Source organism: Scomber japonicus, chromosome 7 (assembly GCF_027409825.1).
Source record: "Scomber japonicus isolate fScoJap1 chromosome 7, fScoJap1.pri, whole genome shotgun sequence".
Lineage (NCBI taxonomy): Eukaryota > Metazoa > Chordata > Actinopteri > Scombriformes > Scombridae > Scomber > Scomber japonicus.
This window is the reverse complement of record NC_070584.1, coordinates 24,675,968-24,690,742: the sequence shown is the minus strand read 5'-3', so window position 1 is coordinate 24,690,742 and position 14,775 is coordinate 24,675,968. Positions and strand designations below refer to the sequence as shown.

The 14,775-nt window shown below is 40.7% G+C and overlaps 1 protein-coding gene across 1 annotated transcript in view; it reads left to right on the top strand.

The window, feature by feature from the left end:
• Nucleotides 1–14,775, top strand: part of hmcn1 (hemicentin 1) — a 78,363-nt gene that overhangs the window by 26,854 nt on the left and 36,734 nt on the right. The window contains exons 11-23 of the mRNA XM_053322600.1: nucleotides 2,507–2,776; nucleotides 5,749–5,890; nucleotides 6,105–6,232; nucleotides 6,370–6,483; nucleotides 6,669–6,827; nucleotides 8,058–8,249; nucleotides 8,336–8,431; nucleotides 10,023–10,150; nucleotides 10,275–10,419; nucleotides 11,978–12,090; nucleotides 13,379–13,538; nucleotides 13,720–13,891; nucleotides 14,521–14,648. Of these exons, the coding sequence (XP_053178575.1) occupies nucleotides 2,507–2,776; nucleotides 5,749–5,890; nucleotides 6,105–6,232; nucleotides 6,370–6,483; nucleotides 6,669–6,827; nucleotides 8,058–8,249; nucleotides 8,336–8,431; nucleotides 10,023–10,150; nucleotides 10,275–10,419; nucleotides 11,978–12,090; nucleotides 13,379–13,538; nucleotides 13,720–13,891; nucleotides 14,521–14,648 (1,947 nt within the window). The remainder of the gene's footprint in view (nucleotides 1–2,506; nucleotides 2,777–5,748; nucleotides 5,891–6,104; nucleotides 6,233–6,369; nucleotides 6,484–6,668; nucleotides 6,828–8,057; nucleotides 8,250–8,335; nucleotides 8,432–10,022; nucleotides 10,151–10,274; nucleotides 10,420–11,977; nucleotides 12,091–13,378; nucleotides 13,539–13,719; nucleotides 13,892–14,520; nucleotides 14,649–14,775) is intronic.

Here is a 14,775-nt window from a genome sequence, read left to right as displayed (position 1 = left end):
AGGAACTTGCAGTATATGTGATATGATGGATTCAAATGCTATTACAACATGTCAGAAGCTTTGTTTGTCCGTGATCTGTAATAGTGGTTTATATTCATTAGCAGTGTATGTTGAGCCAGTCTCCATCACTGTGTGTAATGAGCCAAGACTGTCAGACAGGAATGCGTAAAGGCTGAGGGGCTGGCAAGCATTAAACTGTCAACAAGTGTAATTGCTGTGTGATGAATCTACTTACAGGGCAGTGAGCCATTTAAAGTATCATGTCTTTAATGTCCTGTTTCATGACATAGAGAGCAACACCTAAAACTATCACACATACACATAAAGACACAAAATACCTTGAGTTAAATGGTGCAGCAAAATGAAGTTTATGTCATGCTCAATAGTTTCACACAAACACACACACACAAATGCACATGCACACTTCTTATATACTGTACATACAGTTGGAATTGAAGCACCCGTCGATGTGGGTTTGTATTTTATAGGGTTCAAGGTCTCTTGCTGTTGAGCCCATGCAGAGAAGCTGCATGATGGCAGAATTAATATAACATTATGGAAAATTTGACCCGAGCTTACAGCATGATGTTGTAATCCATGCCTCACAGCGATCATGTCATGGGGTTTATGGCATGGTTTGTGTGGCTGGTTTGAAAAGCAATGGACTGTAGCTATAGTGTAACATGAGAGAGTACATACAGAGTTGTAAATATGTTGCAGGCTGTATGGTTAGTATATAAAGCAGTATTGTGAATGCTTTGGTTGGTATAATTACTACAAAAGCAGATCTTAACCACAAATAATTACCCCAAAATAATAGATATAAGATATAGATATAATAATATTTAACATTTCACAGAGAAAATCATTACCATTAGCTAATAAGTTACTTGGATGATGATGTTTTGATCATATGTTCATAGGATAAGATACGATAAGATAGTCCTTCATTAGTCCCACAATGGGAATTTTGCATTATTACAGCAGCAAGTGGACTGTGAAATAGAAGAGCAGCAATAAGAAAAAGAACAAGAAGTAAGAACAAAAAATAATAAGCACAAAAAAGAGACCGGACAGAACTAACACCGCATGAGTCCCAGCGCAGTCAGTAAAAGCCTCCTTGCTGAAACTTTGTTTTCCAAGCAACTTCCTGCTTCATGGAAGTCACTGGAGCTTCATCAGTATGATGAATGCTAAGCAGAGGGGACGAAAGTGGAGTGCGCAGAAGAGTGAGAGGTAGTTAAAAGACTCTTTGTGAAACAGAAGAAGGAAAGAGGGAGCCAGGCAGGGATCTGTGTAATATATGATCGTAACTCATTACTGTTACTCACCCACTATGCTCAGTTGTCCAATAGTGCCGAGGGGACTGAGTTTGTCCAACTGTTACCTCTTATGACATCTCTAAAATTAGGTGAAATTAATCCTCTTCATCTACAGCTCCAACTTTTGCTACTGGGCCAGTTATATTCTTAACAGGGTGAACAGGATGATAGGCCCCTGCATTTTTCACTTGTGTACACACACACACACACCCATACATAATAGCCATTCAGCTGCCAAATTTATGTCATCCTAATCCCAAGGAGCTGGGCTAAAATCCCCAGCATCCACCCTCTATCAGAGCCAAAGCCTCCGCTACCTCTCCCTCATCTTCCCTCTCCCTCCCTCTTTCTTCCCCTCTCCCCTTTTCTCTGTTTAGCTTACCTCAGAAAAGATTGACGACACACCGAGGCTCAAGAGATAAGTGTTTTCAAAATGATGATGGAAGAAAAGACAGAGATAGAGGAGGGGAAATGTGATAGGAAAAGGAGACCTCCATGTCTCTGATGAATAGTGAACTTCATGTTGATAGGTGGTGTTTCAAAATATAGTTTCTGTGGCACACCTAAACTAAGCTACATGGGATATAGTCATACAATGCTTGGAAACACACAAAAACACATACTTTATTTCACCATTTCAGTGTCTTAGAGTTTGCCCTGCTACTGAAAACATCAGTATTGTAAGTGTTAGTGGAGAGTCCGTGGTCTAAATCGGTGGATCCCAATCTTTTTGGCTTGCAATCGTTGAAAGCCAGGCAATGCCAACACAACCCTTTGTCAAAAGTTGCTTATGTCACACCTTATGAGGTGTGAGCAGTTCAATCAAAGATCTTTCTTTCTCAGAATAGTTTATAGACACTTGAAGAGACCTTACAGTAAAGACGAAAAGAGAAAAATTAGAAAAAATAAACTTAATTTGTGAGAAAAATGTAGCTTTTTCTCATTATCTATCTCGTTAATCATCTCACAAACCCTCCGATTTAACTTGGGTGTCGACACACAAATCAAGGTTAAAAAAACCCAGCAGACTTCAATCTAAAAATCAGTATGGGCTGCAGCTTTGTTTGCAGTATAAAATACTATACTACATATATACATAAGTGTCAAAAAGAAAATAAACACTTCTTTCTTCATGATGTAAAGTTCCTGACAGCTGCCAACAACATTATGCCCTCATCCTTCAGAGCCGCCTCCTGCCATCACAGTCAGTGGGAACGTAACCGTTTCTCCTGGCTCCAGCGCTGTCCTCACCTGCCAAGTTGTCAGCACAGTCAGCTTCAACCTCACCTGGCTGAGAGGAGGCCACGATGCCCGTCTGGACCCACAGGTGCAAGTCTTGACCAACCTCTCGCTACAACTGTCGGCCGTGACTCCAGATCACTCCGGCTGGTATGAGTGCCACGCCATAAATGAAGGAGGGGTGACAGCAGAGAGAGTCTACCTGGTTGTGCAAGGTGAGGACTGTGTTTATAAATATATTTGTTTAGTATGAGTCTGTATTATAAAAAAACTCAGGCTCATTGGAAGTGACATTGGAAAGAAATAGTTGCCATGTGTTTGGAATATGAATAGAAATGCACATACTGTATGTTTCCAGAAGCAGATGCTGTAATTAGTTTTTATTTGTGTGATAATTTTTGTCACTGGTGTTTGTGTGAGTGAGACTTTTTCTTTGTTATGTTTGCCTGTTTTCTTGTGTGATTTACTCTGTGGGGGAACACAACCCTTGGCACATACAACTTCCTTCCCAAATACACAATTGTCTCCCAAGTGCTCCCGCCCTTCTTCCCTCCCATGCTTTCCATAATTCACTCTAATGCTTTATGGGACGTGTGAAAATTATTTATGCCTGATCTACAAGCAATGCTAAAGCAGAGTTTTCCATCTCCGGACAGCTCTTATAGTTCTGTTCCTAACACTTCACTGACATTGAACCAGGAGCACATTGTTGCGCAGATGGAAGAGAGTAGCGCTGGCTGTCTGGCTAGCACCACTGAGCATGAGCCTGTGCCTGGCCAGGAAATGGTGATTTAATACAGCTGCTTAGAGCTGCCATTAGCAGATGATCTCAAGCAGAACCTGTTAAGGAGGAGAATCCAGGAGGTGTAGTCAGAAGAGAGCGAGAGAGCAAGAGAGAGAAGCAAAGAACTTTGTTTTACATAATCCAATCTGTCCAAACTAACATCCTGTGTTCACTTTGTTATACAACCATCAATCTCAAGAGAAGTTAATTCAAAGGCCATATGCTGCTTACTGTAGCCTAAATTCCCCCTCATATGTGTCCTGCCAGGTCTTGATGCTTTAAAATATAAAAAAGAGGATTCTTTGTCTTTAAAATCAAAAGCAATTTCTCCATTTTACCATAAACTGAATTGTCTCTGCACGGTAAGGCTCGGTGACGTATACCAGTGTTGCAGACGAGAATTCTGTCATTTCACTCATCTCACTGAATGATAAGTTGCTGAGTTGACAGTTGACCCTAAAGCATTTTTTTCTTTAGTACACTGTTCAGCTGTATGTCTTCTTTCATATTTTCTTATTTAAAAAAAAAACTATTTATTACTGCTTCTTTGCTTCTTTTTTGCTGCTCATTTTTCTCTCAAACAGCTGTCAGCAAGCCCTGGGGGTTTCCTAATTACCCCTTGGTCAGTCCCATCCTAGTTATTAGCTGCACTTTGAAGTAAGTCAAGTCTGACTTCTTACAACACTTGGATGGAACACAATGGGACTGATAGCATCCAGCTGTATTTATGTTGATTTTGTTAGACAACTCTGAAATCATAAAAAAGAGATTTGATTGACGTCTCAGCACAGCAGCGCAGTCATTATCTTCTCCTCTTTCGGTTGCCGGATACAGAAATTGAAAAGATATGTGTAAATATGTGAATAAGAACAAATTTTGAGTACAGCTGTAAAACGTTGCAAAGAGCACTGAGGGACAGAACTTTTTTATTTTGCTAAGACTCAACAAAGTAACCAGGGTTTTCGTCCCATTGCTCACTAGATTTTGCTTATGATGCACATTGTTGCTGTTAGCCAAAGAAAGAATAACAAAAAACGAGATTTAACTGTTTGAAGTTTTAGTGTGGATAAAAGTCCAAAACATAATTTAGCCAGCTTAATATGGATGAATGATGGAAAAGGGGAAGAGGTTGAAAAGTGGAGCAGTCGAGATAGAAGGAGGATGCAATGTGAGAGGGAGTGAAGGTGGATGAGCAAGGGAGGAAGAAAGAAAGAGAGCAGGTGATGAAGGGTCTGCTAAAGATAGGCTTCTTCCTGACATATAAAGGCTGCTGCTGAGTCAGAGGAGAAGAATGTAGTCTTCCCTCTGAGGAACCTCCTAGTTACTGAACTCAGAGGTGTCCCTACCCCCCTCCAGGCAGGGTGACCTCGCACATTGAAAGAAGCAATTGAAGAGAGAGCCTGGCTGTGCTGTAAACACTGAGAAAGGGCCCACTCTGACGCCCTTACTTCTGAACTTGTCTGGTCATACAATACAGATTACAGCCACAGGCACCGCTAAGATCAAGATCAATATGATGACAGGTTGAGGTATTTCAATTTGTTTCAAGTCAAGGTTGTAATATATCAAAAGTAATGCCCGTAAATTTATTGGCAGCATCTGGTAAATATGCACTATATCTGTCAAAACATGGCATTGCTGATGATTGAAGTTGCAGCATCAGTAACAAACATGCATTCCTTCACACCTACTGTCCTCATTTGTGTTCAACCTTTTGAACTTGTGACTGCTTGTCTTCTATCAACCCGGTGCTTTCCCTCAGCCAACGTAATGATGCTGGCACACAACAGTTTATTGATGGCACGCTAGGCATGACAAGTACTGTTTTGCTTCAGACTGCAGAAAAGAATAAATCCCTCATTGGCATCTTGGATGGACACGTGAATTTGAATTTTGTTGTTTTGGAATTGTAACCCCATGTTCTCGCTCTCCATTGAGACGATGATGATTTCTCACACTGCTCTTCCTACAAGTTGGAAAGTTCATGGACTCTGGAGAAGATTCTGGCAGTGGGAATAAAATAGAGAAAACACGCCCTTAAAGGGATGAGTTACACATCATGAATCAATTGGAAAATCTCTCCAGATTCCAGTGCTTCTCCAGGTCTGGATTCAATATTTCTCCCTGTTCTACTAATAAAGGGGAAATGAGGGTGAAAGATATGCCGTGAAACATTATTAGTTGTTGTAGAAGTCATCACTCTTCCATCTACAGTGACAGTAAAAGTTAATGCTCTGTTACATCTTATGGCAAAGCTCGAACTCATTGAAGTTCTTGACTTGACACATAAAAGTCAGAAAGACCAACAGTATATAGTCTAGAATAGTATACAACTATATGTATGCACATGTATGATTGATTTGTTGCTTTTGAATGTTTTTGTAAACACCTCTTCTCCTCTAGAGGTGCCCAGGGTTTCAGTGGAGCCTCGGAATCAGACTTTTACAACAGGAGAAGAAGTGAGGATCAGATGCTCCGCTAGTGGCTACCCTCCACCCCGCCTGGTCTGGACTCACAACGACATGTTTATCATGGCATCAAGCAGGTCAATTCACCCCCTTTCATATGAAGAAATATGAGAACTTTAATCTTTAAAGACTTATGGATGTTAAACATGGAACTTAAATCTGTAATTTACACACACTGTAATGTGAAACTGCATCAGTCAATCAGACATCTCACGTCTTCCCTCCAGTCTTTCCAGCCATTCTTCAATGTACATAAAATGCTGTATTGAATTGTGTATCTTGTGTGTTCAGACATAGGATGACTCCTGATGGCACGCTGTTTATAAGAAACATGGAGAAGAAGGATGGAGGGGTGTATGGCTGCCTGGCCAGCAATCAGGCTGGAACAGACACGATGACCTCCATCCTCACTTACATTGGTGAGTGTCACAGTGTACACACAGACACACACGGAAAAGAATAACACAAGCAAAAATACAGACATTTAGATACAATATGCACATACATTATCTATCATACTGATGTTTTGTCTATCCTTCAATAACTCCCTCCCTAGAGTCTCCTGTGGTGACAGTGGCTTTGAGTGAGATTCTCATCGGCATTGGAGAAACCACTGTGATGGCCTGTTCCACATCTGGAATCCCTCAGCCTGAGATCTGGTGGTACAAAGGTAACACTTCAGAAGCAGAAGAAAAGCCAACACATGAAAAAAAATCAATATTTGAACAATTTGGCAAAAAAAAAAAAAAAAAGTCGAAAACCAGGGTCAGTGCGGAGCTAAAACACACACCTGAACATATCACATATTCTGTTAACTGTTCACACTCACACTGCTGAATTTCCTCTCATTACAAGGGGATGTTCAGCTGCATTCATCGTCATTGTTGGACATAGACACATTAGGAGGGACGCTGACCATCAAAAGGACCCAGGATGTTGATGCTGGAGACTACACCTGTGTGGCTGTCAACGATGCTGGCACCTCGTCAGGAAAGATCTCTCTCGATGTAGGAGGTAAGAGTTTAGTCAACCTTGTAAGAGTTTAGTCAACCTTGTAAGAGTGAAAATGTAAAAGCAAAATTAAAAGCAGGAATACTACACATGTAGCTTTACAATAGCTTTGAATGTGCTGACCACTAAATTATCCACATTGGCAGGAAATTAAACGAGGAGATGTAGCCTCATTAGGCAAGGCTTGTGTCTTGTGTTGTAAAGCTGCAGCTGTTTTAGGTCATCGTTGTGGTTTCATGGTATGCAGTTTCGATGCTTAGCCCAGCAGGATATCCCAACACTTTATTCTAAACACTTTTCATTCTAAATAAAATGGGTACTACTGTACTGAACAGTATAATTTGGTTTTGACAAACTGCTCAGTTTTCACTGTCCAATCAAGCAGGAGATACTGAGAGTATCTAGCTTGGATCATAGATAGAAAACCCCAATATTATTTTTAAGCTTTTTCAGAAGAAGTAAGCCCTTTGTGAGAAAATATATTATGCATTGATGAAGCTAACCCAGAAGTGCAATGGGATTTTAGTTCTTTATAGTAGCTTTTAAGTCCCTGATAAAGAGTTTTGTTTCACCATCAGCATCTCAATCTACATCTCTGTGAAACCTCATTAAGGGGCCAGATGAAAAAACCATACTTGTCCATGTCAACTAAATTAGGTCTCATTAATATATTTATACCTCCACACTAAACTATGCATACCTTTCTATAAGTGAGCCAAACTGAGTGAGAGAAGAATAGAAGACGGAATATAGACACTTTATTTGGAGCCTTACACCTTAAACCATCAATGACTTAACTGTTGTGGCTCACAGCACATGCCAGTGTGTGATGGCTGTGCATAAAGATACAAAGACTGCTTTGGTCCTGTTAATGAACGATGCCTTTGTCAGACCAAGGACAAAACATGTCTGGTTTAAATCAGAAGACGAGTGTGTCAATATGTATTAATGGATGAATGCACAAGCTGGAGTTTTGCACATGCACGCAATTTAAAAATGACTGACATGCTTAATAGAGAACAGTGCATACCAAGAGGTCAATAAATCTGGTATGAAGTCTGCATTTGCACATTTTTGCTGTTGTACAAAAACATTCTTCCATACATCTGGTCCTAGAATGAGTAGTGAACAACTACATGATGGACAGCCTGATTGTCAAAAGAATGCAATACAGATGGTTGGGTGTCCCCTAAACCTTATGACCCTTGCCATCTTCATCCTTGACCACTCCAGCCGCACCCAAGTTCACACGTGAGCCGTCAGATGTGGCAGTGGACATCGGCTCCAACGTGACCCTGCTGTGCCACGCCCAAGGTTACCCAGAACCACAGGTCACCTGGAGGAGAGAGGACGGTTCACCCATTTTCAACAAGCACCATCGACATAGCACTATCACACAGAGCAGAGGAGGTCTACATATCACCAGTGAGTTTATTAGTATATGTGCATATACATTACCCATATACAGTAAATGATCTTGGTTTAATCTTAAGTGTTCCTCTTTCTGTCAGACCTGTGGGTTGAGGATGAGGCAGTATATGTCTGTGAAGCTCACAATCACTTTGGCAAGATCCAGACCCAGGCCAGCATCACTGTGACTGGACTAGGTAGGTGTAACATTTAATATGAAATGTTTTGTCTCTCTGGATGGTTACTTTTTTTTCTCTCCCTCTAAGAACAAAAAGCAAGTATTCACAGCTTGATTATGATTGACATGGAGCTGGCATTGTAATACTATTTGCATATTACTGACTGATTAAATTTATAATCTCTGGAGGGGATTTGATAATGATGTGCATGCATTACGTTTAGTGAAGCGTGAAGGAATACAAGTGTAGCTGAACAGAAAAAGGGCTGAAATAGCTCTCCTTCCTTTGAAGTTCTTTTTCACTTCAAAGACCCATGGATCACAAAATGCACACGCACTCACACATGCTTCCATTCCTTTGTGTAAAATATGCGTTTTTCTGAGGTTTTCATTCATTGACATAGATCATATCTCCTTTCCATGTCCAGAACCTTTTCTAAAACAACATACAGTACCTATGAGTGCCTGTATCCATCTGTAGGGCTTTGTGCATGTGTGTGGGTTTCTGTTTCAGTCTTTACATGTGAGTGTAAGTTCATTAGCACATTTCAATGGGTGTGTTTGAACACATGTGCCTTGTTAACCACTGTTTCTGTTTCACTGTTTCTCTACAGTGGAAACACTCTGAGCTCTTATATGTGGGCCAAAGGTTAAAAAGTACAGACCCACCCAGATGTCATATATTACTGCCCCACTGCCCCAAATCCCTACTGACAGTGTTGTCTCATAAGATGCACACACCCAATGCAGAAGCACATGAACAGTAGTTTATTTTGGACAGTAATGGAAGTAAAGTGCAGTAATGTTGGCGTATCCACAGCATGCATCTGTATGGGTGTCTGTGTGTTTGTGTGTTTGTGTGTTTGTGCGTGAGCATGTAATCCCAGGGTAGTCGGGGTAGTCATCAGATTTCCTGGGCCAACACCCTGTTGTCTGTCACAGGCCCCACAGATGATATCACCATTGTCCATGTGAACATAGCGAAACCATTTAGGCAAATGTGTTGTCCAAATGTAATTGTGTGTGTGTGTGTGTGTGTGTGTGTGTGTGTGTGTGTGTGTGTGTGTTGTGTGTGTTGTGTATAAATATGCATATACTAGGGGAGAAAGGGGTGTGTCCACACTTTAAACAGCTGTGAAAATATATACTGTATATGTTGCTTTGTTAATGTGTTTATTACAATCAAGCATTCCCTATTCACTGCACACACATATGTGCTTCTTGAGGTAAAAGCCTTTGCACCAACCTGTTGACTAAATGTTCTGTATTTTTTCATTCATAAAAAGAACTGAGGATGTTCTGCATTTGCTACAGCAAGACAAAACTCTAGTTTAAGGATGATGTGTGTTTGTGTGAAGGAAGAACTGGATTGCAGTAATTGCTTGGGTTGTGCTCTCAGACACTCAAAGGTACTTGATCTCTGTGTGCTTTTTTTCATTTCTGTGCACAGAACAGGCTGCTACCCACATGCTGTAATTTTCAACTATGTCAAATCACAGGATCTTGAACTTCACCGCTGACATGAACACACTTAATCATTTTCTTGAATACTTTTCTATCGTTCTCTCAGCCTTTTTTTCTCTGTGTAATTCTTTGCATGGCATCTTCAGTCTCGCCTGTCATTGCGATGAGTCCGACTGTGCTCAGTGTGATCGAGGACCAGCAGGTGACTTTGCCCTGTGTGCTGCTGGCTGGAAATCCACTGCCTGAGAGGCAGTGGCTACACAACTATGGCATTGTAAGAACACAGACACGCATTGAATAGAAGTCACAGTTTTTAGATGTCCTGCAATGACTTTACTCTGCCTTTGAGTTAAATAACCATCACTTAATTTAAACTTATTGAATCTACAATCTGTCAGGTGACTTCCGACCAGTATCTAACTGTGAGGAGGGATGGCAGTCTGCACATTGAGAGAGTTCAGCTGGACGATGCGGGTGACTACACCTGCCTGGCTGAGAATGCTGTTGGGGCCACCAACCATACCACCACTGTCAGCGTCTATGGTAATGCACAAAACATCCATAACACTACACACAGACATGAACAGTATATGCACAGATTTAAGGAGTAGTTTTTAAATGTTTTTAAAGTTTTTTAACAGCTGTTGGACCCATATTTTTCATGTTCCAGTACACACACACACACACACACACCCACACACATAAAAAGATGTACACACTACAAGCTTTGGCAAGTTGTGAGTGTATGGGGCAGTGGTGCAAATATGGAGGACATGCTAGTGTTAGGTTTGAATATCACAGCTAATAATCGAAGCCAACATTTTAGGACATTTTTACTTCTGAATGGAAACATTTCATCAGTTGGAAGTGAGGCTTTCACATCTAATTGCCCAATGTATTGGTACATTAAACTCAAGGCCATTTCAAAGACTGGCCTTGTCTGTCAGATTAAAGGTGCAGAAAGAGTATTTATGACATCCCATGGTTTTACACAATTCCACATATTGGCAATTGAAGGCAGTAATTTGCCTTTAAAAAGCTGCAGTATTACGCCAAAAAAAAGAGGAGAAGCAAAAAATCCCAAGCTTATGCTTTTGTTGAAACAATCCCAGTTAAAATGACATTAAAAAGCTATAAACCCTTTTCACAGCAGACATTTTGACATGTAATAGGAGGAAAATAACAGGTGTAATTCATAACATTAATGATGGCTGCATTACACTTCGGGGAGTCATTTCCAGGGTCTTGGTATTGTGCATGTCGTCTCAATGGGACACTAGTACTGAGCCATCGTTAATGTTATTGATTACATCTATGCTTCTCCTGCTATGACAATACACAATGTCTGTAGTGTTTTATGGGATATGAAATGCCTCCTCTCTCTTTTCTATCTTTCTTTGGCTCTTAACCTCATGAACAGGATTATATTTGAGGTTGCATTAAAACCAGGAGCAGCTGAGGGTAATGACAGAGTTTGGAGCACTCTGAGAGGGAAAAATGTGTTCTCCATTTATTCTAAACTCAGTCATTGCCAGATTCTACCAACACAAATAGGAATAGTCCGTAGCATTTACGTAAAAGGCAGCGGCCCCCTCGGTTCTAGAAAATTAGGCCAGATCTTTTTAGATGTACATACACTGAACACTACGCATTTACACTATGTAGGTCAATGTAGAGTAAACTATAAACAATTACAAATACTTTGCATGGAGGCTACCTAATGTGAAGCACATGCAGAGAGAGCAGATAGGAGACCACCTTGCAACAATAACTTGAATATTCAAACCCTTTTTTCAGTAATGTCTGTCATAGTTCAACATGTGATTTTCAGTTAAATCAATTTTCTTGTTCTTTTCCACAAAGATGCTCCAAGCCTTAAAGGGCTGATCTTTTCTGCAGAGACAGAGGTCGCAACAAAGCAAAAACAATACAGATAATGAAAAAAAGAGAGAAAGAACAAGAAAGGGAAGAGCAGGATAAATGCAATACCTGTGCAGTATACTGTATGTTTAGTTATACAGGAAATACAAAAAGAGGCAGATTGTGTAAATACTGAATGAATGTATGAACGTACAAAAATATGTTTTTTTTCTGTTTTCAGTGATTCCTACCATTCAGTATGGTCCGCAAGTGTTCAGCACTATTGAGGGAACACCCATCACTCTGCCCTGCCGAGCCAGTGGAGTGCCCACCCCTGAGATCACCTGGTCTAAGGTCTGTATTGGCTTTACCCTGTCGAGTATAAAGTATGCCAATGTAAGAGCCAGTACTGTGGTTGCAGTGGTGTACTGTTTTCCTATTCCTGAAGACTTTATTTTTCCTCTCATCAACCTAGAAATAATAAAAGGGGAATAGAAGGAAAACCACATGAAATGAGGATGTAAGAAAATCAACGAAAAAAAATGCAGGTCAAAAGTATAACAGCCAAGACCTCGGGCCATTTGAGATGAGACTCCACATTAAGTAGCATTAGAAACTCTCTATCGCCAAAGTAAGCAACGTCATGCCACTCCAAAATCATGATTTTTCTCTGAGACGTTCACAAATCCAAGAACATTTCATGAAAACTTGACTCTACTCATACACAGGTACACCTCTTGACTCCCATTTGGGCTAGTGAATACTCTTATGAAGCTCATTCAGACAAGCAATGTACAATATTTGTACAGTATTAATGTTGCAGGTTTGGGCACTGATTGAAAGACTGCAGATGTGGATTCACTATTTCTATGTTCCAGCCTACATGTCCTTATATTGCTTTGTGTCAAAGGTCAGGTAGCTATATATATTTTAGTACAATGCTTACTCCATTGAGAGGGTCTGGGAAGACAATATCATACGATAGGAAAATACCTGTGTGAAGGCACATGTGTGTTCTTTATGTGCTGCTCCATGAAATCAGCTCTACCTGTGTCCATTGGCCTATACACTGTGCTCAGCATTTACGTGAGCAGTTTTGTGTGTTAGTGTGTAGTATAAGCCAGAGTGTTTATGTGTATGCTCCCTCCCTCTTTTCCATCTTTTACACTAGTTTCTCTGAGTTGTAAAAGCGATGCTGTTAAAGTGAACAGGGCTACTGGGACACATGAAACTAGACCCTGCTAAGTTCTGCACCAGCTGTTAAAATGTGATTCCCTCTGATTTCTTTTCTGTTCTCTCTAACATCAATCATGTCAAGTCAAGTTAGTCATGTCATATCCAAAACAACAGTTCAGCGATGACACATTCCTGGTGTCATGGTTCATGATTTCAACATTCCCGATGCACCATTAGCATCACATTGCTTTGTGTTCTGGTTCATGTGATGCGTTTGGTTCACAGCCTTTTCATTTAACAGCAGGGGGAAAATTCAAATCATAAATTTGAGCACAGTTAATAGGCCAAACCACACATCCTTTTAGGTCTTAACTCTGTCCTGGACACCTTGTCAAGTGTTAATAAAGCTAAGTTAATGAATTGAGCTTTAGCCCCTGCCCTTTACCCGATGTGATTTGTTTTGTAGGGTGGGGAGCTGCTGTACTTGGGTGGTCCAGCCTTTTCCCTGGATTCTGACGGCAGCTTGCTCATCACCTCGCCCTCTGGAAATGAGACTGGAGAGTTCATCTGCACGGCTACCAATGCTGCTGGCTACGCCTCCAGAAAGGTTCAGGTCACCGTCTATGGTAAAGACACAGGCTGGACAAAATTTGACGCATGGTTTTAACTGAATTTTGGTCTCATCCATATACAGAAGCACTTTTTTCAATGACTATTATTCACGGATTGGCAAAGATTGAGTAGTGTTTTCATAAAATCTTTTTATCTTTAACTAATTATCTGGCCCGCCCATGTATGTAAATCCAGTCCGTCCTAGATCTGGTACAAATGCTGGTGGTCCTAGAGGCACCACAGAGCCATCCAAGATGTCAGTGATTGAGGGTGAAGATGCTATCTTGCCATGTGAGGTCCACAGTGTCCCCCCGCCCACCATCAGCTGGGCCAAAGAGAGGCAACTCATCTCACCTTACTCCCCGAGGTAAAACACACAAACTCAACCACACGCAATAATAATATTTTTCTGTGACAATCTCACGACCCCGACTGCTGAGATATTTGAGTAATTTTTTTTCACTAAAATTGGCACTGAACTTTCTCATTCTTAATTAACAGCAGCACATATACATACACACTATAACTCAAGCTGAGATCCCCAGCGCAGACAAAATACCCCCTGTGAAAATTATTATATTAACTTTCAATAAGCATTTAGCCAAATCTTATAATCTTGTCTGCAACCTCAACATGACAGCTACTTTAGGTAGTTCTTAAAGGGAGTCTCTGTGTTGTCTATGCCGTGACTGCTATGCTCTGTTCATTACCTCAGGATATAGTTTGTGGTTTTATAAGATGACTGGGTAATCATTCTCTTCCCTGTGATCTGTTGTACCTACTGTGCGTCTGCCACAGAAGCTATAAATGTGGATGATGGTGGATTAGTAGGAATTACCGGAGTATCTGTTTACAGTGATGACTGAATAAGTTATTGAGTGGAAAAAATCCAGGAGTGTGTGTGTGTGCTTGTTTTTGCGTTTCCAAGAATGATTGCCAGTCACACTATATCACTTTACGATTTAATTTATTTCTGTATGCGTGTGTTCTTCCCAGGCACACTCAGCTTCCCTCTGGCTCAATGAAGATCTTGGAGACCAGAGTGTCAGACAGTGGGCTGTATGTGTGTGTTGCCTCTAACATTGCTGGCAACCTGACACAATCCATTCAGCTGAATGTTTTGGGTAAGTTCAAAAAATCAACAAACGTTTCATAATGCTATCATGGGTGACTGGTCGGGAATGTAACAACTCCAAAACTGGCAACTTAATAATTCCTAAGTAGATTTTTTTATTTGGATCAAAATTGCTG